Source organism: Vanrija albida, assembly GCF_041260175.1.
Source record: "Vanrija albida strain AlHP1 chromosome Unknown contig_6, whole genome shotgun sequence".
NCBI classification, from domain to species: domain Eukaryota; kingdom Fungi; phylum Basidiomycota; class Tremellomycetes; order Trichosporonales; family Trichosporonaceae; genus Vanrija; species Vanrija albida.
This window is the reverse complement of record NW_027191425.1, coordinates 361,854-384,928: the sequence shown is the minus strand read 5'-3', so window position 1 is coordinate 384,928 and position 23,075 is coordinate 361,854. Positions and strand designations below refer to the sequence as shown.

Genomic DNA, 23,075 nt, shown 5'->3' with positions numbered 1-23,075 from the left:
CACGTATGCACTAAGGCCAGGCTCAGATATCGACTCACGAAGCCCCAGGCGTGACACCCGCGGTCCCTCCTCCACTTCGATACAACTTTGGCACAGGTCCCAACATCTGCCGAGGCCCACAAACCCATCGCCCCCGCCTCGCTCGCACAACCACCATCAGTGCTGCTAGCTAGAGCCACGCCAGCCCCCAGCCCCACGGCCTCCCACACCCCCCTCCCTCCACCCCCCCTTTGTATATAACCCACCACCACTCTTGCCCACAAGAGGCCCCTCTCCAATGATCATTGCCAGAGCCCAGTCTGCTCGTACCCTCCTCCGCCCCACTGCCTGCCTCCCCCTCACCACCACTACCACCCCCACCACCACCCTATCCCGCCAATACCACTCGCCAGGTTAGTTGGCTCCACCACCCCCCCACCCCCCCCCATCCCCGGCCATGGTGCCACCCGACCTCGCCTCGCCTCCCTTTCTCTGCTCCCCACCACGCCTCATAGCTGACCCACTCCCACAGTCAAGACCACCGCCATGACGACCTCGCACAAGCTCTCCTCCCACCTCCCTAATGGTGCCAACGGCGCCGGCCCCTCGCCTCCCCTCACGCCAAAGTCAAATTCCATTCGTGAGTAGCACAGCTCAATGCCGCCATACCCGCACCACTGACACGCCCGCTCAGCTCTTGGCCGTGGCGTCGCTCTCGCTCGTCCCAAGATCACCCGCGAGCAGTCGCTCCTCCGCCTGCAGCACCAGCTCGCCGCTACCCCCTCCCCCCTTGGCAAGCACGGTCTCCTCTCGCGCGTCCGCCAGCAGGACCCCGAGCTCTTCTTCTCCGCCATCCAGGCCGATCTCGTCAACCTGTAAGTAGCAGGATCGGCGGACGCCGGCCGGGTAACCACCGAGCCGATCGCTTCCTGGCCTGGAGCGCCACTAACCAAACCCTCAGTGCCCCCATTGTCTACACCCCCACCGTCGGCGAGGCATGCCAGAAGTATTCGCACGTCTATGGCGGACCTGAGGGCCTCTATCTCTCTATCGAGGACCAGGTGAGTCCGAGCACCGCCGGTGGAGGCGGCTACTACCTCGCACCGGCCTAGTTTTGCGGTCATTGCTGACATTGCCGCCAGGACCAGCTCCCCACCATCCTTGCCGAGTACGCGGCCACCCTGAAGCACCAGCCCCAGATCATTGTCGTGACCGATGGCTCGCGCATCCTTGGCCTTGGCGACCTTGGTCTCGGCGGCATGGGCATTTCGGTCGGCAAGCTCAACCTCTACGTTGCCGGTGGTGGCCTTGACCCCTCGGGCACCCTCCCCGTTGTCCTCGAGTGAGTCACCGTCGAGTCGTGTGACTATGTGTGCGATTGGCTGACGTTGTCGTAGCATGGGAACCAACACCGAGTCCATTAGGAATGACCCCCTGTACCTTGGCCTCAAGCAGCCCCGTGTCGGCCTCGACGAGGCGTCCGTCTTCATGGACAAGTTCATGTCGGCCGCCGCCAACGCCTTCCCCAACACTGTGATTCAGCACGAGGACTTGTGAGTTGCCCCATCATCCTGTTACCCCTGCGCACAGGCCCCCACCCCAACTGTCCGCGATTGCCGCCGGCACCGCCGGCTTGCGTTGCGCCCAGGCCCCAGGCCCCAACGTTGCCGCACCCCACGCCCCCACAATCACACGAGATGGCCAGTGCTGACCACCGGACAGCTACTCTGAGGCCGCCTTTGCTTTCCTCGACAAGTACCAGAACACGCACCGCATGTTCAACGACGACATCCAGGGGTGAGTGAATGATTCGACCGCAGACGCAATGACCTTGGCTGACGTGTCCCCCTAGCACCGGCTCGGTTATCCTTGGCGGCTTCATCAAGGCCGCAAGGCAGGCGTCCAAGGCCTCCGGAAGGCCCCTCACCGACCACAAGGTCGTGTTCCTGGGTGGTGGCTCTGCTGCCGTCGGGTGAGTGGTAATTTACCGGCGGCCCACGCTCGGGCCCGCCGGCCAAGTCTCGCGGCTGAGAAAGATAACTGACTCGCACCCAGTGTTGCCAAGGAGATGATGAACTTCTTCAAGATGCAGGGCCTGTCCGAGGACGAGGCCCGTGACCGCTTCTGGCTCATCGACACCAAGGGTCTCATCACCTCGACCCGCTACGACGTAGTTGCCGGCAAGCTCGCTTCCCACAAGGAGTACTTTATCCGCAAGGACACTGAGGGCAAGGAGTACAAGACCCTCAAGGAGGTTGTCGACTACGTCCAGCCCACCGCCCTTGTCGGTCTCTCGACCACCTTTGGCGCCTTCGAGGAGGACGTCGTCCGTCAGCTCGCCGAGACCAACGAGGCCCCCATCATCTTCCCCCTCTCCAACCCCACCTCCAAGTGCGAGCTTTCGTTCGAGGACGCCCTCAACTGGACCGACGGCCGTGTGCTCTTCGCTTCGGGTTCGCCATATGACCCCATCACCTACCACGGCCAGCTCCGCGAGCCTGGACAGGGCAACAACTTCCTCGTCTTCCCCGGTATTGGCCTCGGTGCGCTCGCTTCCGGCGCCAAGCACATTACCGACGAGATGATCACGGCGTCGGCCATCGCGCTGTCAGAAGCCCTGACGCCCGAGGAGACCGAGGCCGGCCTCCTGTACCCTCGCCTCAACAGAATTCGCGACGTCTCTGCCAAGGTTGCCGCCGGCGTTGTTATCGCTGCCCAGAAGGCCGGCGAGGACACTGCCGAGGAGCTCCGCGGCCTGACCGAGGAGCAGCTCATCGACGAGCTGAGGAAGAAGCAGTGGAGCCCATATGTCGACAACTCGCCTTCGACCACGCCCCGCCTCTAAGCGGGCGCGGGTCGAGCACATCGCATTACCCCCTCATTGTCAGTCGCGCGAGCCGACCACGGCGCGCGGACGTGTGCCTAAAGTATCATTCATCCTGTGAAAAAAAGCCTGCGTGGCAGGCACAAGACAGCATTGGACATTCATCGCGAGGAGGAGGAGGAGACGCATCAGTGTACGCTGTTCGGTGTATAGTTGCTTTATCAGTATCGGAATGTCATCAAAGTTATCGCGTGTGACGTGGGGAGGGGGGCGGGGCAGTGAACTCGAGCGAGGACCGGGTCAGTCATGGGCGAGTTGAGTCTATCAAAGGGCACCGAGTCAAGTGCCAAGTCCACGACAATGCCACAGATAAGATTGGTGAAAATGGGTCCGCCGGGGGAGGGCAAGATCGGCTCCGACTCGCAGCGATAACTCTCTACGTTACACTTCGCGTCATTGCCATTTGACAACTGCTGCGCACACAATGAGTGACGCTGCCGACACCGACCTCAAGCCATGCGACCTGGCGACGCTCGCGACGTATGAGCACGAGCGCGTGCTGATGGAGAGTGGGTCGGGTGTGGGGGGCAGCGCTCACCAAAGGCACGACGACGGGCTCGGTCTACCTCCTCGGGCGGCTGCGCGGCCAGCAGGCGATCGTGCACGTGCAGCGGACGGCGATTGCGAGTGACGCGGCGCCGGGGCTGGTCAAGGACGGGCTCGAGGGCGTCAACGTGTTTCTCGAGAACCGGCCGGTGAGCCTCCTCCCTCCCCCCCTCCCCCCCACAACCCCCCCCCCCCCCCCCCGCCGCCGCCCCCCCCCCTCCCCCGCGGCGCCCACTCACACCCCAGTACTTCTCCGCCAACGCGCTCATAACCCGCACGCCCGACTCGCCGCCCGACCTCGCGCTCAAGGTCATCTGGCCGGCGACCGACGTCCACATCAAAAAGTACACGGCGCAGCAGCGGCGCGTGCTGCGCGAAACGCCGGCGGCGTACGCGTCCGTCGTGGAGCCTTACATCGCGTCGTTTCCCCCGGACCGGCTGGAGTGGGTGTACGCCATCCTCGAGGGGCGCAAGGAGGCGGAGCGCGTCGTGTTCCGCGACACGGACCCGCGCACCGGCTTCGTGCTGACGCCGGATCTCAAGTGGGACGGCGTGACCCTCACGGCGCTGTACCTCACCGCGCTGGTGCAGACGCGGGGGATCCGCAGCATCCGCGACCTCACGCGCGAGCACTTGCCCCTCCTGCGCCGGATCAGCGCTACGGCGTACGCCACGGCGGCGGAGCGCTACGGCGTCGAGGCGGGCCAGCTGAGGCTGTTCGTGCACTACCAGCCGAGCTACTACCACTTCCACGTGCACGTCGTCCACGTCCAGCACGAGGTGCTGGCCGGCATGGCCGTGGGCCAGGCGCACATGCTCGCCGATGTGATTGACTGGGTGGGTGGGGGTGTGGGGGTGCGCTGACGCCCAGCTCGAACTCTCGCCGCCCAGCCCCGCGCCGAGCCTCCTCGCGCAGATGACGTTCAACTACGCCCTCGGGACAGAGCATGGGCTGTACGCCGGGCTCGCGGCTGTTCAGGAGGACGCGGGCGCGTAGGGCCGGGCGGAGCTGCCTTGGGCAGTTATGAAGACCCTCTTCTGGGGGTGCCTCGTCGAACTGACACGCGGGGCTACACCATGGCGGGGCCGCCGCCACCTAGACATATCTGGGACATGCAGGCCCATCCTGCTGCCGGCGCACTGCCATGCCATGCAAGTGTGCCGTGTGTGGGCTGACAGGTCGAGCGACTGGTGGTACGACTGCTACGGTCTTGTGGACTGACGCCGACCGCGCCGCCGGCTCCCACCGCAGCGCAGGATCCGGAACGCACCGCGGGAGCGCTGTCTACGGCTGGGTCGGGACATTGCCAGGTCGGGACATTGCCAGGTCGGTGCCAGCCGGCCCATGTGGGCCGCGAGGCACGTTGGGGCGGGCCCCTGTTGGCCATCACGATCTGACGCCTGTGCCTCGGGAACGCAGACGAGGGGGGAGAGACGACGGAAACGGTTGCAGCCAAGCCTCCGGCTCGGCGCCGGGCAAGGGGCGGCTCGGCGCTGCGAGCCGTGGGCGGGCAGCATGCGCTGTCGGCGACGGAGGACCCGATGTCGCAGCCGTCACGAGTGACGCCGGGAGAGGTACGCCGAGTCGCCCCTCGACAATGCTCCGCGCGGCAGTGAATAACTCCGAGGTCAGTGCCTGCTCGTGGGTCTGCGGGTGTGGCATAAGGGGGGGGGGGGGGGGTGGAGGGGTCGCAAGGGGGCCGACGCGGCTGGGCAGAGCAGAGGCAGACCCGCTGCTCGATAGCCGGCGGGTGCAAGGTCGACAGTGGCGAAGCAGGCTGTACGACGTGGCGCGCTCGTCGAGGACAGTAGCCGACGCTGGGGATGCCATCGGGCGACCACTCATCGGGCGACGGGACCCACTCTTCGGACGGCGACCGTCGGCCCCGAGAGCCTTGGGCGGCTTCTGCGCCACGGCAGGCGGCTGGGGATGTGAACGCCACTGTGCGACGCCGTGCCACTCGACTCACGCCGCCGTGTCCTCGCCACTCGCTGCCGCTGGAAGCGTGGCGCCATGTCTTGCGCGTCGAGTGCCGCCCAAAGGAGGCGCTACTCAGCGGCATGTGGGCCTCGCCTGCTGGCTGGCATCCGCCTCCTCGGTTGACCTCGAGCCCAGGCCACCCGTCGGCGTGACGACGTACGTTCGGCCTTGCAGCTCATCGTGACCGGCAGAAGAGTCGTGCGTGACAACCCGGAGCCGCGGCGGCCCCTTAACCTTCGCCAGAAATCACTTGAAAGAAAGTTTCTGGGTCGCCCGACGGCAGGGGTCGTAATGAAGGGGATGTGGACGTGGACGACGTGAGACGGTGATCAGACGGCCGGGGTGGAATGTGCGCGAAGCTGCGGCCAGGCGAGGCCGTATGTGCGCGTGCGTGGGCGGCATGAACACTCGCCGGGGTGGCCGCAGCGAGGAGGGCAGCGCAGCGGCGCGCGTCGGTGTCTCGACCGGCGGCTGAGGCCTGCGCGCGCTTCGGTCGTACCACAGCACGGATGTCAGCCCCGGCTGCGTCTGCAGCCCGTCCGGCCCGCACTCATGCGCGAACCATGTTCCCATGTCCACCCTGCACTTCTACTTTAGTCGATGCCGCAGACGCGTCGCGACGCGACGCGAGGGGGCGAGGGGGAGGGGACAGGGGGCCGTGTCGCGTCGACCTCCGCGGGAGGGGACGAGGGGACGAGGGGACATGAGATACCAGGGGCCGGGTAGGCCACCGGACCGGGTACGTCTGCGTCTGTCTGCCCCGGGAACCGCCTGGAAGAGGAAGGTGCGGGAGGGGTGTGTCGGCAGACTGTGCTGAGCTCGACGGCGCAGCGTCGACCCGTCGCCCAGGCGTAGGTTTGTAGGTTCGCTAGCTCGCTCGGATAAACACCTGCCGCGCCTGCCGGTGCCACCGGGCGCGTCTTGACGGCATGGCGCGCGAGCGAGCCGCCCGCCGCGTGGCAGTTGGACTGACTCTGTCAGGTGCAACTCAGCGGAGACAAAGCAGCCCGCTGCTCCTCCCGGCCGTGCCTGTGTCGCGTCGCCCCGTCGCCGTCGCGACCATGTCCCGTCGGTTGTGCGCGCAGCGACTGCGGCCCCGTCCTGGCCCGCTTAGGCCTCGCTGGGTGAGTATCCGGCGTAATGTGATGCTTCTGGCACGGGCCGGGGGGTGTAAGCTGGGCCCCCGTTTTTGGTCCCCGCTGGCGTGGGCCAGTCTGTGAGCTGCTGACCGACGAGGCGAGTCATGGTCGTTTGGCGAGCTGCGCCATGGCTGGGCCAGGCCTGCGCCACGCCGCCACGTCCTGGCTGACTGCGCTGCCCGGCTCTCGTTGTCAACAACAGGTCGCGACGCCGACACGTCGCAGCTACATACGTCGCCGCTGGAACGCGTCGCCACGTTTCGAGCCAGCCAGCTGCACCGCATTACCTTGCCCCTCGCAACTCGCCGCAGCATGACTCATCGTCATGAGTATTCTCCCCACCCCACCCCTCTCCTTCCTCCTCCTCCCTGTCAGGATCCATTGTTCGAGGGCTGTAACAGTACAAAGTGTAACGCTGCTGTTTGTGACTCTTTTTTGATTTTTCAATCAGAGGGTAGAGGGTAGAGGGCGGATATCTCGTTGGCGTCGAGCGGGTGGGCTGCGACAGCACACTATTGATAGCGCGGCTGCATCTCGTCTTGCTGATAGGATCTCGTCTAGGGCCCAACAAAGTCACAATCAGGACATGCAGAGCGTCCGAAAGGAAAAGAGGCTTCCTGCGCCCGACTCGTCCGACAGGCAAAAGGCGGTGGGACTGGGTAGGCTGCAGGGACGCGTCTTGCGGGATCCCTTTGCAGCATTGACGGGAGCAAATGGTGGCGGTTTGAATGAGCGCGTATCATGGTCGCTTGCTGCACGGTTGGTTGCTCCGACTGACTGCCAGTGCGCATGCGTGCGTGCGTGCGTCAGCATTTCCAGATGTGCACCTGTCGTCGCGTTGGAATGGACTGGCTCGTTGCTTGCGGTAGTGGTAGTGCGTGGCGGCCGCGGGAAGGAAGGAAGGCGGTTCTTTCGTATCGGGTCATTTGGAGCGCAAACACGACGTCGCAAGTCGGTACGCCCGCTGAGGCAAAGACAGAATTCCGGCCCTGAGGATAGGGTTTAGCGCTCCCTGAACGCCCATGGGGCTAATCCCTTGGCCTCTCTGGGCGCTTGTGGCAGCTCCCTGATCCATGCCGTACGACGCGTTTCAAGGAGCGCACGGCGGGGCGCACACGGGCGCAGGGGTCCCTGGCTAGTTGTTTTCGGCACACTGCGCCCCCTGGCAGAGCGCACGACCCTGTTCCCAAGTTGCCAGTGACTGGCGACGGCGTGGCGCCAGAGGAAAGAGTCAGCCGAGACACCCCACCACCCCCCATCAGTGCTACCTCCCCTCAGCCAGCGACGCCTCCGTCCCTTCATGTAGGACGTTCATATCCTCGTTGCCTTGGACGCATCCAACGCCCCCCTCTCTCTTGTTTACTCCTCACTCACGCATATACATCAACAAGTTTGGGCACAAACACCCCCCCTCTCCCCCCGTTTCAATCTTCTCCATTGTTGGACTCGTCGTGGCCGTCTCGTGTGGCTCGCTCGCGATCGTCACCCCCGTCGTCACACATTACCCTCTCGCCCCACCACGCGTCGTGGATCTGCGCACCGACCTCGTCGCCCCCCACCCGCCGCCCCCCATCCACCTACACGCCTGTGCGCCGCCCATCACCCACTCGAGCAGCCACCCGCCCCGCCGCACCCACACCTACACCCCCACTCTCGACCTCATCGTCCCCACCTCAAAAACCTCGCCGCTCCAGTCATCCTAGATGCGCGTCTAGAACGACCATCCACCACATACACGGTCGACTCGGCTCTCTTCACTGTCATCTTTTACTACTTTTGCCCTCTTGATATCTTGGTTCATACCCTACTGCTCCTCGACTACTCGTAGCTTCTCTGGCAAGAGGCGACACTTGTGCCAAAACACCCAAACCAAAACTCATACTCGACCTGGCACGCGACTTGGCGGCAAACATCCATCACAATGCCAGCCTCGTACGTCTCGTCCGACCAGCGCCTCACCGCGGCTACTCTCAAGGCTCTCCCTCTCCAGCCTGCCGAGCCGGCTTGGCAGACTGCCGCCGAGGCCTCTTCATCAATGGTCTTCTGCCCAAAGACGCCAATCACCCCCGACGCGTCGACATATAGCCCTCCTCGCGCCTACCAGTGCTACTGTGGCAAGCGCGTAGAGACCGGCAAGGGAATCTACTGCTCAATCGGTACGAGATCGCGATCTCATCAAAGAAGCCCGCTGACCCATATCCTAGACTGCGCTCGCGGCGATGCCTTCTCGTCTCTTACCCACATCCGGGGAGAGTCGATGTACTCTTCTGTAGCCGACACGGACACGGATCCATCACGCGCTCCCTCGGTCGCGTCCATTGCCAGCAACAGCGACGACTGGGACGCATCCCACTACCGCCGCATGAACCGTGCCGACCAGCGCCGTGGTGAAAGACGCGCTCGCCGTCGTGCCGAGGACAGCGCTTCTCCCATCTCGACAGACTCGAACCGCGCTCCATCTGCCGCGTCTGTCCTGTCGCCATCACGCGTCCCCGAGCTCGTCTCTTCCCACTCGCGCAACACTTCGAACGCGTCGTCCATTTTCTCCCTGTCGACTGCCAGCAGCCTGAGCCGCAACCCTTCTACCTCGAGCTCTCGCTACGGTGGCAACACGGCCAGCGTCGCCATCGACGATGCCATCCTCGAGGACGAATGCGAGGAGCTCCACGCCAACGCGTTCCACGAGCCAGCCTCGGCCCGCTCCACCCTCAAGGCCAACGGGGGTCGCCCACGAATGGTGCCTCGCTCTAGCGCCATGACCATTGGACGCGACATGCACGACGTGCTGGATGAAATCCTGTTGATGGAGCAGTCATTCCACGTCGAGGAGATCGAGGAGAAGAGGCCCTCTACGCCCATCAACGAGCCCTTCGTCCCCGTCAACTCTCGCCCTGCTCGCACTCCCTCGCCCGTTCTCCGCGGGCGTGGCAGTGTCATCCCTCCAGGAGCGCCCAACGCTCCTGACCGCCGCTCGTCGGTTGTTCAAGGCCGCCCTCCCAGCGTGTACGCCCACCAGTCTTCACTTTCCGAGTCGCACACTGCACTGTACCTTGCCACTGCATCGCCGGTCTCCGCCCCCAAGTCTGGACGCCACCGCCGCTCGGCCTCGCCCAACCTCAGCCAGCGTCGTAGCATCTCGTTCACGCCCCAGAACGCGGGCCCTGCTCTTCCCAGGCCTCTTCGCAACCGCTTTGATTCGCCTGGCGTCACGCCTGTTCGCCTTAAGCACCTCACTCCCAACGCGCATCACCCGGCGATGAACAACTGGCGCTTCCCGACGCATTCGTCGGACGACGACACGCCTACCCGCCAGGGCTTTTCTTCTGGCGTGACGGTGGTTCCTGATCTCCCGCTCACCACTGAGCGCCGCATGCTCTGGGAGCACGGCGCTGATGTGGCACCTGCCGACCTCGCCCCTGCTCTCTTCCCTGCGACATCGTCGCCAGGATCGCCCGCCTTTGCACCTCGCTCTCGCAGAGCAGTGTACATCCCCGACGACTTTTCGCCCTCACCCGCCCCTTCAGAGAGGGGCGGCACATTCTCACCCCCGGACTCTGCCCTTCGCCTCGGCGCGCTGCTGGGATCTGGCAACGACAGCGACGACGACGAGTCTGGACTCATGGACGTTGACGACAGCGAGCGTCGCTCGATTGGCGCGTCAACGATCCGCGAGTACGGCCTCGCCGCACCGGTGCCTCCCTTTACGCAGCGCGGCTGGTAACCCAGCCATTTTGTTTCTTTTGTCTCCTCTGCGAGCGAGCTGGTGCTCCTCGCGCGTTGTTCTGCGGTCCCGTTTGTATCAAAACCCATCAGTGCATCTCTCCAACTCATAGTCATGGGGCGCGCGTCGAACGCGTCGCTCCTTCACCATCACGTCCAACCATGCCCCGAATGTCACATCATAGTCATCAATGCACCGTGTAAACAATGCGAGGGTGGGCGAGGGCCCCAAATAAACACGACGAAAGTGGAAGTGATGGTGCCGCGGCACCCTCGATAAACATGGCGCGAGGCCTCGTGGTCGTGGGTTGTGGATTGTGTCTCGCGTCGGTCTCGGCGCGGCGGTGGGCGGGGGCGGCGGCGTCGACGTCGTAAAGAGACAAACACGCCCAAAGCGTGCAAGTGCAGTCGGACGTGCACGGGCGGTGCTGCAGGGTTTGGTGCAGGTGCAGGTGCACCTGCATACCTGTGGCGGCGCCAAGGGGAGGCGTGTTTGGGGGTGTTTGTGCGAACATGACGTGGTGGCCCCGCGTGTGCGCGTGTGTTGACGCGCTGCGATTCATTTGGCCGGGTGTTTGTCGGTGCGGCGTGTTGTGGTGTTCTGGCCCGTCGTGCGGGGCGTGCGGCGAGCTGCGCGCGTGTTTGCGTTTCTGGGCCGAGCTAGGTGCTTGGGCGGGGTTTGCGTTTGCTGCACCCCACACGTCGTCAGGCCACAAGCGAGCTGTCCTCGACGCGTCGCGATGGGCCACGTCGCAAAGTATGTACTTTGTCCCCTCGACCAATGCACATGCCACCAACAGAAACCAGTCGCGCCGCTGCGTGCGTGCCGCGGCGCCACCGCTGCTCAATTGCACCATGGCAGTACCAACGCGCCGCATTCCAGCGCCACCGAGCTTGTGTTGAGCTTGCGTCGACCTCCCCGAGTGCTTGTTCGCAAGCGCGATCTCGGGGCGAGCAGGCCCTGCGTACGTACGCTGCCGTGATCGCGTTTTGCCGTAACCTATTTGCTTGCCGTAAGCTGCTATTTGGTTGTATTACTCGTTCTGGCCCCGCCAGATCTGGCAGGTGTTGGTGTTGTCGACGGCAAGGCCGACGCGTCGACGCGTCGGGCCTCGAGCGTTGAACGTCGCTCGCGCCGCTCGGTGCTGCATGCGCTGGCGCTGTAGGTCGCCGCACTCTCGCCCCTGCCACAACACATGCATCTGCTGCTCCGGGCAGCTCTACCGCTACCGCGCCGCACTACGCCGCGTCGGCCCCCGCCCCCGCCCCCTCGCCCCCACTCAGCAGCCGCTTGGCCAAGTGCACATCCCTCGCGCGCACGAGAATGTTCGCCGTATGCGTCGTCGAGTTGTACAGCATGCGCACCTGGCTCGACTCGAGCACGTTCGAAAACTGCAGCACGAGGCCGGAGCGGTCTATCGAGGCCGCGAGGTGAGCGCGGTACCAAGCAGCAGAGAGACCTACCCATGTGTACTGGCCCGCCCGAGGCGCCCGCGACGCCGCGCAGGTCGAGCTGGAGGCAGCGCTTGCGCTTGCCTACCCCGAGCTCGGAGGGCAGGCTCGCGCCCGAGTCGGACGGCGGTGGGCGGGGCGGCGGGAGCACGGCGTCGGTATTGCGCCGCCTGCGCGCGTCGTCTGGCGGGCCCGGCGCAACGCCCTCGCTCTGCGTGCGCTGGTGCACCGGGAGCGGGGTGAAGCCGAGCGCGTGGTCAAACTTGTAGCGCGGGGTCGTGGCCCCGCTGTCTGTCGGCGTCGTGGGCGAGGTCGGCGCGTTGCGGAAGGTCGCGCGCGTCGGCGTCGCGGCGCCGCGGTCTGGCGCCGGCAGGGGCTGCTCGTCGACGGCGAGCGGGGGCCGCACGGGGCTGCTGACGAACACGTCCTCGTCGAGCTCGTCCTCGACGTCGGTTTCCCCCTCGAGCTCGGAGCGGAACCCCGTCGCGTCCCACATGTCGTCCTTGTCGATGAGGAGCGCGCGCAGGATGCGCACCTCGGAGATGATGCTCACCCCGTCGTCCTCGGTGCGCGTGTAGCTTATGAACGGGCGGTGCCGGTGGTGTAGCTGCGCGTCGTCGGGCTCGGCGTCCGCCTCGATCTCGTCGATGACGCGCTCTGGCCACACCATGAGGTTGCGCAGCTTCTCGACGATGCGCGAGTCGATCTCCTTGAGCCCGACGCACGCGAGCGCCCCGTTGAGCACCGTGATCTCGTGCTCTGGCGGCGTGTCGGGCTGCGGCTGCTCGAGCGCGAGGCTCAGCAGCGGCTGCGAGAGCCGGTGCGAGCTCAGCCGCCGGGGCAGCGGCGACACGCTCGCCGTCTCGGCAGACACCTGCCCTGCGGGTTAGCGGGCACGCAAGCCCCGACTCACATCCGCACAGCGCAAAGATCGACGAGGCGCGGTCAAAGTCGCCGTTCTTGACGAGCAGAAAGTCGCCCGTATACGTGCTCTGGTACAGGATCGAGATGCCGGCGGCAGCGAGCGGCGCCGACACATGGCGGATATTGGGCGAGTCTGGCGAGCGTCAGCACACAACCCCCGGCGCTGCCCCTACCATAGTTGGACGACGATAGCAGCTCGGTCTCGCCCGAGCCGAGGTGGAACACGCGCCACTTGGAGTGCACGCGGACCGGCCCCGTCTCTGGGCATCCCCACTCGGACTCGATCAAGGGGACGGCGGCAAAGACGGAAATCTGGGGTTAGCTCGCCCCGGGATGGCCGTGCCGACCTGTGCTCACCTCTATCCGGTTGGACGTGAGGTTGAAAAATGCGGCGCTGTCGGCCGGCGCGCGGTTGATGGTCCAGTACAGCTGGGTCGCGTACGCCTGCGCGACGTCGACGGGGATGTGGACGATGGACACGGGGTCGGCGAGTGCGCTGGGGGTGGGCGTCAGTGGGGGTGGCCGGTGGGTAGTGCAGCTCCGGCGCACCTGATGCTGATTTGCGCCATGGTGCGCTGGGCGAGGTGGCTGTGAGAGCAGGAGCGGTATTTGTAGCCAGAGCCAGACCCCACCCGCTGGACGTGAGCAGGTTAGTGGGTCTGACTGGGCTGATCGTCGCGGCCGGGGGGTGACTGGCGTGCCGTTGTGGTCGTCGTGGCCGTGGTCGTCGTCGAGATGAGAGAGGTGGCAGTAGAATGTGTCGTGGATGCTTCTTTCCTTGTCGCTGCTGTTGATTCCGTCATCCGCCCGCCCGGCCGCTAGCGCCGAGAGGGTGCAGCAGGTGCAGCGTTTCACGCCGTGGTGACGATGCGCACGGGCCACCGACGTCGAGTACGACGCCACGGGGTGGGTCAGTCGACGACGACCTGCCGAGCTGCCGGCTGCCGGACGGCTTGACGTGATCTCACTCGTCGGCACGCGGCACACTCAGCGCTCAGCGCTCAGCTCGGGCCGCCAGCCGCCACGCGGCAGGGCGAGTCTGCAGTGGTCCGAGCGGGGGGGCGTGGTCGTCGGTCGTCGTCGGGCGGGCGGGCCGAGGCAGCTGGCAGCTGGCGCTGCCGAGCAGATGCGCGCGAACGGCGCCAACGAGGCGGATCAAGCGCCACATTGGCACGAGAAGGCCTCGAGGCAGCGAGGAACGAGTGGCATAGGCTTAGGCTTTGGCTTTGGCTTTCGGTCCCCGTCGTCGGGTCGGGCGAGACGCTGGTAGCGGACACGAGGCCATTGTCGTCGCCGTGGCGTGGCAGCTGCTTCTCCCAGGGCTGCTCGGCTCATCGTAGCCCCCATCGCGCATTCCAGCATGCCGTTAGGCGTTGGCGCCGCGGCTCCGAGGGTTAGCGGCGAGTGCTGTGGGGACTTTGGGGCGGCGGCGGGCTGGCGGGGCGGCCCTTGTTCTGCCTACCTCTGCACATGAGCATGTCGCAGCGGCAGTGGGTCCGTCGTGGGGTGTCATGGGCTGCTCGTCGAGGATTGTGGACGTGACGATGCGGGGAAGTGCGGGGTAAAATGCCCCCGCCACAACAACAAACCAACATTGTCGAGCTCAACCTCTCCCTCGTCCACTCCTCCACCCATGACAGCACGCAGATCACAGGCCGCCTCGCTCGCCTCGCGCCAGTCGTACGCGCCCGCCGGCTTCCGTGCGCGCGACAGCCTCTACCCCGTCCCACAGGGCGACTTTCTCAAAAGCCTCGAGGAGTGCGTCGGCGCGACCGAGGCGTGTGTCGGCAGCGTGAGTGCCCCCTCCGCCAGCAGCTGACGGCAGATATCTGGCGCCATCGACGCGCTCGAGCCCGGCGTCGCTGACCTGCCGCGCCTCTCCACCATCTACCGCAACATGCACGTGGGTACTTCCCGAGCCCTTGGGCGCCGCTGACGCGGCACCACCGCAGTACTACCTCGTCGTGCCAGAGCCAAAGATCAACCACCACAAGGCGCTGTACGCGGCGTCGCTGAGCCCGCAGATCGAGCAGCTCATCCAGCGCGCCGAGACGCTCGTGTCGGCCGAGGGCGCGAGCGTGCGCCGCCTCGAGGAGCGCCTCGCCATGCTCGAGACTGCGCGGTTGCCCGCCATTCCCGCGGCCCCGGCCCGCCCGAGCACGTTTGCCGACCTCGACGAGCGGGACGAGGGCGAGACACGCTGCCGGTTGGACGGGGTCGACACCAAGGGCGCGTCGATTGCGCAGGCGCGCAAGATTGGCCTGTTGAAGAAGAAGAGGGAGAAGCTCGAGCAGGAGATGGCTAGGCTGGCGAGTGAGGCGGCGTAGTCGCCGAGCAGTGAGGGCAACCCCGCGGGGCATAGAGCATGTGTGTATACTACGACCGACTTGATTCATTCCATTCTAGGTGTATGTTGAAGATACTGACAGGCTAACTGGTGGCGTATGGCGACACCCAACACACAGCCCCTCAAATCTCCCGGCTCTCATCCACATTCACGATAAAGTTGGCAAACCAACGCACCTGCTCGACAAACGAGTCGGCGTCGTTGAACTCGTCGACCGTGTGGATGTTGTTCATGCCGCTGGCGCCGATGAACATGTAGGCGAAGCGGTAGATGTTCTTGGACAGGGCCCAGTAGTGCTTGGTGTCCGTGTTGCCCGTGGACAGGAACGGCGCAAACTGGAGCTCCTTTGCGGCCTCCTCAGCGCTGCGGTACGACTCGGGGCGCGTGGCAAACACGCCGCGCGACGTGCCCGCGAGCAGGCGCCACGCCGACGAGTCGACAGTGTAGGGCGAGACGGGGGCGGGGTCGAGCCTGGGGCGGGTGTGAGCGGCGCCACGCAGCAGCACTTACGACGAGTTGAACGCCTCGCCAATCGTCAGCTTGCCGGCGTGCTTTGGCTTGCCGTGCTTGCCGTGCTTTGCGTGGTCGGCCCTGCGCCCGTGGCACGCCTCGTCGCGGGCGAACACGCTCGTGTCGACGGCCTCGCCGAACGCCTCAAAGTCGAGACCGTACTGCTCTGCCAAGGGGCCGAGCGTGTGGATCAGGCGCTTCTGCAGCTCGGCCACGGATGACGAAATGTCGATACGGTGGTTGACGTACGCTGTAACGACCTCGGGCTGGGAGTTAGCAATGCCCCACACAACCAACTCACAAGAGCGTTGACCTTGACGCCGCCGTTGATAATGTCGACGGCCTGCGTCGTCGACACGAGCGCCTTGCCCATGCCGGGGGGGAGCACGCCCTGCTCTGCCGAGCCCGTGACCCACCAGTCGCGGAGGCGCTTGAGAATGTCCTTGTCGGGGCGGCCCTTCTCGATCGACTTGTTGAGCTTGTTGATGAGGGCGCGCAGGTCCTTGGGCGCGCCGGCCGCGTTGGCGGCGCACGACACGAGACCGACGAGCGGCGACTCGGCCTTTAGCACGGGCTTGTGCGGCGTGCGCTCAATCTCGGCCAGCAGCAGCGAGATGAGCCCGATGCCTGTGTGCGGGGCTGGCCGTCAGCGTACCCCAAGCATGCTACCCACGCGGGATCGACGAGTGCCCGCCCAGCGTCTCGACCTTGACCTCGACGTCGAGGTATCCCTTCTCGCCGACGGCGGGCAGGCCAAACCAGTCGCCAAACACCTGCGAGATGCCCGATCCCTCGTCGACAATCATGGCCATCGAGTCGGGGCCGTACTTCTCCAGGATCCACGCCGCGAGGTTCTTGGCGCCGACCTTGCCGCCCGTCTCCTCGTCGCTGCCGAACGACAGGATGAGGGTACGCGTGGGCTGAAACGTGCCCTGCCTGAGGAGGAGCTCGACCGATGCGCTGGGGGTCAGCGCTGCCCCGCGACGACAACTCACAGCGCGCCAACGGTGCCCGACTTGTCGTCGGTCGACCCACGCCCCCAGATCTTCTCGCCGTCATACTCGCCGCCGTACGGGTCGTGCGTCCACAGCCCGCGCGTGGCAGGCAGCACGGGCACGACGTCCGAGTGGCCCATGAGCAGCAGCGGCTTGAGGCTGGCGTCCGAGCCCTGCCACTCGAAGATGAGCGCGTGCTCCTGCACGCGGGTGCGGGTCAGGTGCTGGTGCACGAGGGGGAACGCCTTCTCGAGGTCTGCCGTCAGCGTCGAGCGACAGGGCCGCACGCACACTCGGACCACTTGTAGAACACGTCCCAGCGGGGGTCGTCGCCGACGGGGCCCATGACGTCGAAGATCTCGGTGGGGACCTTGACGGCGTCCGAGAGCCAGGTGACGATCTGGTCCTTCTCGCCCTCGACGACGGCCGACGCGTTCAGCCCCTGCGGGAGCACGGCGTCCGGCTGCTCGCACGCGGCGGCCTTGAGCGCCGCGTCGAGCTGGGCGGGGGTGAGGGCCGCGGCCGGGGCCGAGAGGGAGAGGAAGCCGGGCGGGCTGAGCAGGAATGGCGCGGCGCCGAGCGCGAGCACGAGCGCACCGAGCCGCGCCCACCGCCTCGAGGCGGGCTTGGGCGCGGCCGCGGCGGCCGCAGTGCTGGTCGGCAGTGTCTCTGGAGCTCCCATGGTGGATGATGCAGAGGGTGTTGTAGCCCGCTCACTTTCGGCGAAAGTGGTGCGGCGCGGTGATGTAACTGCGCGCTGGCTTCGGGCGACCATGTGCCGCCGTTCGGCCATCTCCGTGGCGGCGGCCTGCGGCCTGCACCCGCCTGCGTGCGCGCGCGCAGCGAGCCCCGCCCAACCAGCGGCGAGCGATGTGGTAAGTGTGCATGCAGCGGCGACGGGTCATGGGCGCTGTCGAGTAGGCTGCCAATGCTGGTTACTTGCTGCGATTCGCAGCGAGCCGCGGTGCCGCCGCGGTGCCGATGCCACTGCCAGCCCGTCGGTCAGCTTGCCAGACCATGCTGTCCGCCGTCAGCCAGCCCGCCGCCCCCGAGCCCCACCCCGCCCAACCCAACATTGCTAGGCGGAGAAACACCGCGAGCTTGGGGCGACCTTGCCCGCATCCTTTTGTTCTGGAAGCCCACTCGTCCCCCAGTCTCACGCGACGCCTGCCACCCGGCGTCCTACCACGGCAAGCCATTCAGTCAGCACTGTTTCACGCATTCATCATTCAACATTGCTGACCTTTCGCACCCTCCCTCGCACACTCAATGACGTGACGTGCACATGACGTAGCGAGGCACACGACCAGGGTTAAGTCAAGCCCGCACGGATCCCTTCGGACCGCCCCACGTCGACCAACCAGCGCGGCGCAGAGGGAGGGCGGCGCCTGCGCCCGCGCCTGTTCGGTGTGGCCGGCGGCGTCGAGGGCGGCGTGTGCAAGCATCAGTCGTGCTTGTTTGCTTGGGCTCCCCAACCGACTCGGACGCCGCGGCGCATGCGGCACTCCCCCCCGCGCAGCCCGTCTAACGCCGCGAGATCTTCAGGCGCTGCGCGCGGATAAGCGCGAGCCAGAACATGGCGGTGTTCGCTCGTTTCCCTGTGGCGGGGATTGCGAGAGGCAGGCTGCGAGCGAGCGAGGCTGGCAGACGCCAGAGGGAGGGAGAGGACGACCAGCGTATCCGACGTGTCCTGACTGCACCTCAATTCCCCAGGTCGCTGTAGAGCTGCTGCACTCGCCGCTGCACTCGCCGCGCTCGCGCCACGGCACACCGCCCGACGCCCGACGGGTGGGCAGTGACGAGGCGTCTGGTCCACCCCCAGAATAATGGCCTTGAGTCATGCGCTGGCTCGCTGGCTGGTGCCTTGCCGGGGCCTGGGTGGCCTTGTGCGTGCTTGGCACCAGAGCATACCGTCCGTCGTCTGACCGCGAAGAACCAGGCTATTCTCAATCTTTCTCGTTCTCGTTCTCGTTCTCGTCGTTGTCGTTCTCGTCGTCGCTGTCGTTGTCGCCGCCTGCTCGCCCTGCTTGTGCCTACCGCGCCGGCGCTGTTGCCATCTCTACCGCTGGCTCCAAACTGGGCCGATCGCACCACCCCCCCCCCTGCGTCATCTCGTCGTCGGCCACACACCCACACACCTCGACGCGCACACACACCCCACCCACCGACATTGCCGTCAACACGCACACCGCCCGACACACAATAAAGCTCGTTGACAAGAACCCACCCACGTCTCGACCCACCCACGGCCTCGGCCACTGCTCGCGACCCACGCCGCGCTCAGACACACACCCACACCCACACCCACCGACGTCACTCGTCGTGAATCTTCGCGCTGCCAATCCCCGTTGCTCTCCGTCCACCCCCTCCTCCCCCATTCACCGACTCAGACGACCACCTACAAAAGGAAGCAGCCACGCAGCAGCAGCGTCAACAGCAGCCCAACAACAGCCCCAAGAGCTTGCATAAGCAGCTCACGCCACCACACTCTTCACGCCAACAGCTACCCCACCCCCCCTCCCCCCCCCGCACCAGCCATGCTCCACGCCACCTCGCCACCGGGCGCCCGCACCCTCTACCGGCCCATGCTCTCGTCGCAAAAGTCGTCGTCGTCGACCGACATCATCACGAGCGCCGACCTGACGGCCCACTTCCGCGACTACCTCCGCGTGCTCAACACGGGCGGCTGGGCCTCGCTCAGATACTATGTCGCGCCGCGGCTCGCACACAACTCGCGCCCGTTCACGCTCGCAAACTTTGCAAAGATGCTCAAGGCCGGGTCGACGTTCCGCCCCGACATGATCGTCGCCGACACGGGCAAGCGCACGCTCGCGGCCCGCATGGAGATCGAGGTCCCAAACGACGACGGCTCGATCAACGTCTTCAAGGAGCACGTCTTCTACCACTTTGACGCAAACTGGAAGATTGACGAGATCTGGAGCGTCTTCAACATGCCCGACGACCGCCGCGGCCTCAACGCCGTCGGCGACGGCCGCCCCTCCAAAGTCATCCCGAGCCGCCCTCCGCGCGACTTTCGCGACGACGACCGCTCGGCGTTCTAGCGAGTGACGCGCCCGCCACCATCGAGGGCGGGTCAGCATTCTTGCTAGCCAGTCAGCCCTACTCGCTCGCTTGACGACGTCGACCCGTTGCGCACCGGCCGCGCTGACACATACCCCCCCTCCACCCTTTCCCTTCGGCCATTCGGCTCCACAACACGCACACAAACACACAAAGGACTCTTTACACCGCATCTGTCATCCGTCATCGTCACTCCACCTTGTTTCCAACCCCCCTATACCCTGCCACAGAGCCAGGTAGCATGTATATCACTGCATTGACAACAAAAGATTACTGCGTCACCCCTTGTAGAACGCGAATGGAAACCATCTATCGAAAGTTGAGCTTGATGAGGAACAGGAGGATGTTCATCGAGACGTGGACAGACGCCCAGCCTGCGGCGTCAGTCGGTCGGCATGAGCGAGGCACATACCACACGCGGGCACCAGCTCGGGGTACTCGCGCATCTCGTCGAGGCCGATCTGCGACACGTCGACCTTGAACGTCCGGAGCATGACCTGTCGCGCGACAAACGACGAGACAAGCTCCGACGCCCAGACGGCGCACGAGGCGAAAAAGGTCATGGCAAACGTGTACGGGTCCTCGGCCGTCTGCGAGAACTTGAAGAATGGGTATATCTGCGAGTTGGGTCCGAAGTGAAGGATACTGAGCCAGCCTGGGGGTGAGCAGAGGTGGCACACGAAGCACTCACCAAGGAACCCAACCATGGTGACGTTTTGTGCTAAACTGCGACAGTAGAAGCTGACAGCCACGTTCTCGGCATGGTCTGCCCAGCTGTGGGGGTACCCGACGACGATTTGGAGCATGCGGTGCCAGGTCTGGGTCATCTGTAGTGGGAAGAAGACGGCGACCGATATCGACGATAAGAGCTGGACCGTCGCGAACTGGGCCGGCGAGCGGAGGCGTGCAAACTGAGGTCAGTGGTGTCCGGGATGTGTCACTCACGAGGTTGCGGTAGAAGACATGGTACACGAGCTGGAAGAAGAGCTTGTAGAGGAAGAGGAGCGCTCGCGAGCGGACCTTGGACGAGATGATGAAGAAGGATAAGAGGGCGAGGAGCTGGGTCGCTGCCTGTCAGCATGGCCGCTGGTATCGCACTCACTGATGATCCACGACCACACCCAGGTGCCCGCGTCCAGCGACGTATGTGGCAGTGTCGACAGGAAGAGACTTGCATACGCTGGTGGGTTAGGGATGCTGGCACTCATTGCACCCACCTTGGCCAGCAATGAGTGACACCGCAGCAATGACGAGGCAGGACATGAACCAGAGGAACCGCAGCCACGACGAGGGGATGCGCCGCAACTCCTGGCCAAAGAACCTGCCGTCAGCGTCGCCCGTGCCCCGAACCCACATGTACTGGACCGCCGGCTGGGCGTGCCGGTAGACGTGCCGCTTGTCCCGCTTGAGCTTTGAGAAGCATGCCAGGGCGGGCATGTGCATGGCCGCAAACGACAGGACGACCCAGAAGGCTGACATTAGCTGTGCTTCGTGACTCGACTCACTCTTCCGCTCCCAGTCAAACCCCTCGACTGGATCCTTCTCTCGCCACCGCTTGTGCAGGTTGAACCAGTCCATCTGGTGCGCAATGAGGCCGACCGAGAGGGTGGCGACCCACATGATGCTGTAGGTCGTCTTTGCTCCGAGCGATGTCGGCCACCAGTCTGGACTGTCAGCTCGCGCGCGCGGGCCTGAACTCACTCAGCCGGTACAGGTTGAACAGCATGGTGATGAAGAAGAGCGCGACGGCGAGGTACATGCCAAAGTACCTGGGTGTCAGCTCACCCTCACGGCACACCCACCAGAAGAGGAAGAAGTAAAAGTTGACGTCGATGGGCAGGTCGTCCTCGTCGCCACTTATTCTCGGCCACTTGGGCAGCGGCCACGACGGGATATCGGGGATCGGCGAGTCCTTGTACGGGTCGTTGACGGGGAACGGCATGGCGACCCACACCCAGACGACGACGCACGGCAGGAGCGTGAGCACAAAGTGGCGCTTCCAGAAGCTGCTGAGCCAGCCGTCGACCATCTTGCGCGAGGGCTGCGTGTGAGTGAGCTGGTCCACGACGTCGACTCACGCGGAATAGCACCTGGCCCCACGGCTGCGGCCCGTCGTCCGCAGCAGCGGCGCTGACCGCGCGCCGCCTCTGCGCGAGGACGGGGCTGGGCGGCGCCGAGCTCGACTCTGCAAAGCGCGCCGAGAAGGGCGACGCGATCGCCCGGCTTGGCCCAGCAGCGCCGAGCACGCCCACGCCCACGACGCTGCCGTTCACGCTCCGGCTTCCGCGCGCGGGCGAAGCGAGGACGCTCGGCCGCACACGTGCTTTGCGCGCAGAGGCCGTGCGGTCGCGGTCTGGGGTGTGAGTACGGGGAAGACACGGAGAGACGACTCGACCCACCCCAGAGCTTGTCCTGCGCGCGCTCAGACCCGGTCGAGAGCGGCGTGAACATTGTAGTCTGGCGAGGTGCGACTCGCGCGCGTGCAGCGGCTCAAGCTGGGTGGGTGTGTGCGTGTGTGTGAGTGCAGTAGGTGTAGGAGTGATGCGCTTGAGCTGAAAGCTAACGGCGCATTGTCCTCGGTCGCTCGCTCGCTCGCTGGCTCGCTCGTCTCCTCGTGCTCGCTCGTCCTCCCTCTCCCCTGTTGTTGCGGCCTCCGGTCACGGTCACGCCGCAGCGCGCTGCCTGCTTGGACTTTGTGCCTAGATTCAGACCAGCAAGTCACAACAAAAACACGGCGCCATGCGTCAGGGCACGAAGACAGCCGCGGCGCCAAATCCTGCCCTAAGCGGCGATTACGGTTCCTAACGTGATTTGGCTCGCAATTCCTAATAGAGGCGAGTGGCGACTGCGACCTTGGGCTCGGTGGAGGTGGTCCAACCTGCCCTGGGGTGGGTGGCCACTGCTGTAATCTGATTCATAGGTTCATCTACATCTACACGTTGCTGGTTGGTTCACAGCGATCACAGCTGGATAGGATGTATTCTATGATGCGGGGACGGCGGAGCAGGTGTGGACGAGACATGGGTCGCCGATGCGAGGCATGCAGGATGGTGTCGCACAAGCTTGGACTAGTCGGAGCCCTCGTCCTGGGCAGGCCTGAAGCGCTTCGATGAACGCTCGGGCTTAAGGTTGTTTGCAGATTCAATCTGTCCCAAAGTCAGCAGTGACCCCTAGCCGTACGCACACTCTGCGGCTCGTCGTCGACGTCCGCAGCACGCTTGCGACTAGGAGGAGGGGTCTGAGCGCTGTGTGCTGACGGCAGCTCAGCCTGCAGGGTTGCGGAGCGCCGATCATCACCCCCAGTCGACACTTTGGGCGTAGATGGGGGCTGGCAAGTCAGACGGGGAGCGCTTGGGTCAAACGCACGGTTGGCGACAGAGGGCGGCGCGCTGACAGTAGCACCACCCTTTCCCAAGGGTCCTCCCACTGGTTTGACTGAGAAACCCGAGACACGGTCGCTTCTGGGGAGGGTGAGGAGGCCGTCGAAGGTGGGTCATTGAGGCGACGGGTGAGGCGC

At 65.2% G+C, this 23,075-nt stretch overlaps 8 protein-coding genes across 8 annotated transcripts; 5 read left to right on the top strand and 3 right to left on the bottom strand.

Moving 5' to 3' along the window:
- Positions 1-525: 525 nt before the first annotated feature.
- Q8F55_007512 (uncharacterized protein) lies at positions 526-2,824 on the top strand (the record flags this gene model as incomplete). The annotated part of the gene is made up of 8 exons (XM_069355937.1): positions 526-619; positions 674-854; positions 941-1,040; positions 1,122-1,321; positions 1,377-1,532; positions 1,702-1,776; positions 1,832-1,951; positions 2,035-2,824. 8 exons carry the CDS (start codon positions 526-528, stop codon positions 2,822-2,824), a joined length of 1,716 nt encoding a protein of 571 aa, XP_069205778.1.
- A 463-nt stretch (positions 2,825-3,287) lies between these two features.
- Q8F55_007511 (uncharacterized protein) lies at positions 3,288-4,406 on the top strand (the record flags this gene model as incomplete). Its single annotated transcript, XM_069355936.1, has 4 exons — positions 3,288-3,372; positions 3,407-3,558; positions 3,656-4,246; positions 4,281-4,406. 4 exons carry the CDS (start codon positions 3,288-3,290, stop codon positions 4,404-4,406), a joined length of 954 nt encoding a protein of 317 aa, XP_069205777.1.
- A 4,044-nt stretch (positions 4,407-8,450) lies between these two features.
- Positions 8,451-10,250, top strand: Q8F55_007510 (uncharacterized protein; the record flags this gene model as incomplete). Its single annotated transcript, XM_069355935.1, has 2 exons — positions 8,451-8,685; positions 8,734-10,250. The coding sequence occupies 2 exons, from the start codon at positions 8,451-8,453 to the stop codon at positions 10,248-10,250; spliced, it is 1,752 nt and encodes a 583-aa protein (XP_069205776.1).
- Positions 10,251-11,488: 1,238 nt separating this feature from the next.
- Q8F55_007509 (uncharacterized protein) lies at positions 11,489-13,194 on the bottom strand (the record flags this gene model as incomplete). The annotated part of the gene is made up of 6 exons (XM_069355934.1): positions 11,489-11,664; positions 11,714-12,580; positions 12,615-12,758; positions 12,799-12,937; positions 12,983-13,121; positions 13,175-13,194. The coding sequence occupies 6 exons, from the start codon at positions 13,192-13,194 to the stop codon at positions 11,489-11,491; spliced, it is 1,485 nt and encodes a 494-aa protein (XP_069205775.1).
- Positions 13,195-14,258: 1,064 nt separating this feature from the next.
- Positions 14,259-14,952, top strand: Q8F55_007508 (uncharacterized protein; the record flags this gene model as incomplete). The annotated part of the gene is made up of 3 exons (XM_069355933.1): positions 14,259-14,417; positions 14,451-14,528; positions 14,578-14,952. The coding sequence occupies 3 exons, from the start codon at positions 14,259-14,261 to the stop codon at positions 14,950-14,952; spliced, it is 612 nt and encodes a 203-aa protein (XP_069205774.1).
- A 142-nt stretch (positions 14,953-15,094) lies between these two features.
- Q8F55_007507 (uncharacterized protein) lies at positions 15,095-17,159 on the bottom strand (the record flags this gene model as incomplete). The annotated part of the gene is made up of 6 exons (XM_069355932.1): positions 15,095-15,443; positions 15,483-15,748; positions 15,784-16,121; positions 16,156-16,442; positions 16,478-16,733; positions 16,769-17,159. 6 exons carry the CDS (start codon positions 17,157-17,159, stop codon positions 15,095-15,097), a joined length of 1,887 nt encoding a protein of 628 aa, XP_069205773.1.
- A 1,855-nt stretch (positions 17,160-19,014) lies between these two features.
- Q8F55_007506 (uncharacterized protein) lies at positions 19,015-19,539 on the top strand (the record flags this gene model as incomplete). Its single annotated transcript, XM_069355931.1, has 1 exon — positions 19,015-19,539. The coding sequence occupies one exon, from the start codon at positions 19,015-19,017 to the stop codon at positions 19,537-19,539; it is 525 nt and encodes a 174-aa protein (XP_069205772.1).
- A 328-nt stretch (positions 19,540-19,867) lies between these two features.
- Q8F55_007505 (uncharacterized protein) lies at positions 19,868-22,009 on the bottom strand (the record flags this gene model as incomplete). The annotated part of the gene is made up of 12 exons (XM_069355930.1): positions 19,868-19,932; positions 19,971-20,213; positions 20,250-20,469; positions 20,504-20,625; positions 20,661-20,738; positions 20,776-20,879; positions 20,913-21,030; positions 21,064-21,222; positions 21,260-21,327; positions 21,361-21,599; positions 21,637-21,911; positions 21,958-22,009. The coding sequence occupies 12 exons, from the start codon at positions 22,007-22,009 to the stop codon at positions 19,868-19,870; spliced, it is 1,743 nt and encodes a 580-aa protein (XP_069205771.1).
- Positions 22,010-23,075: the final 1,066 nt, after the last annotated feature.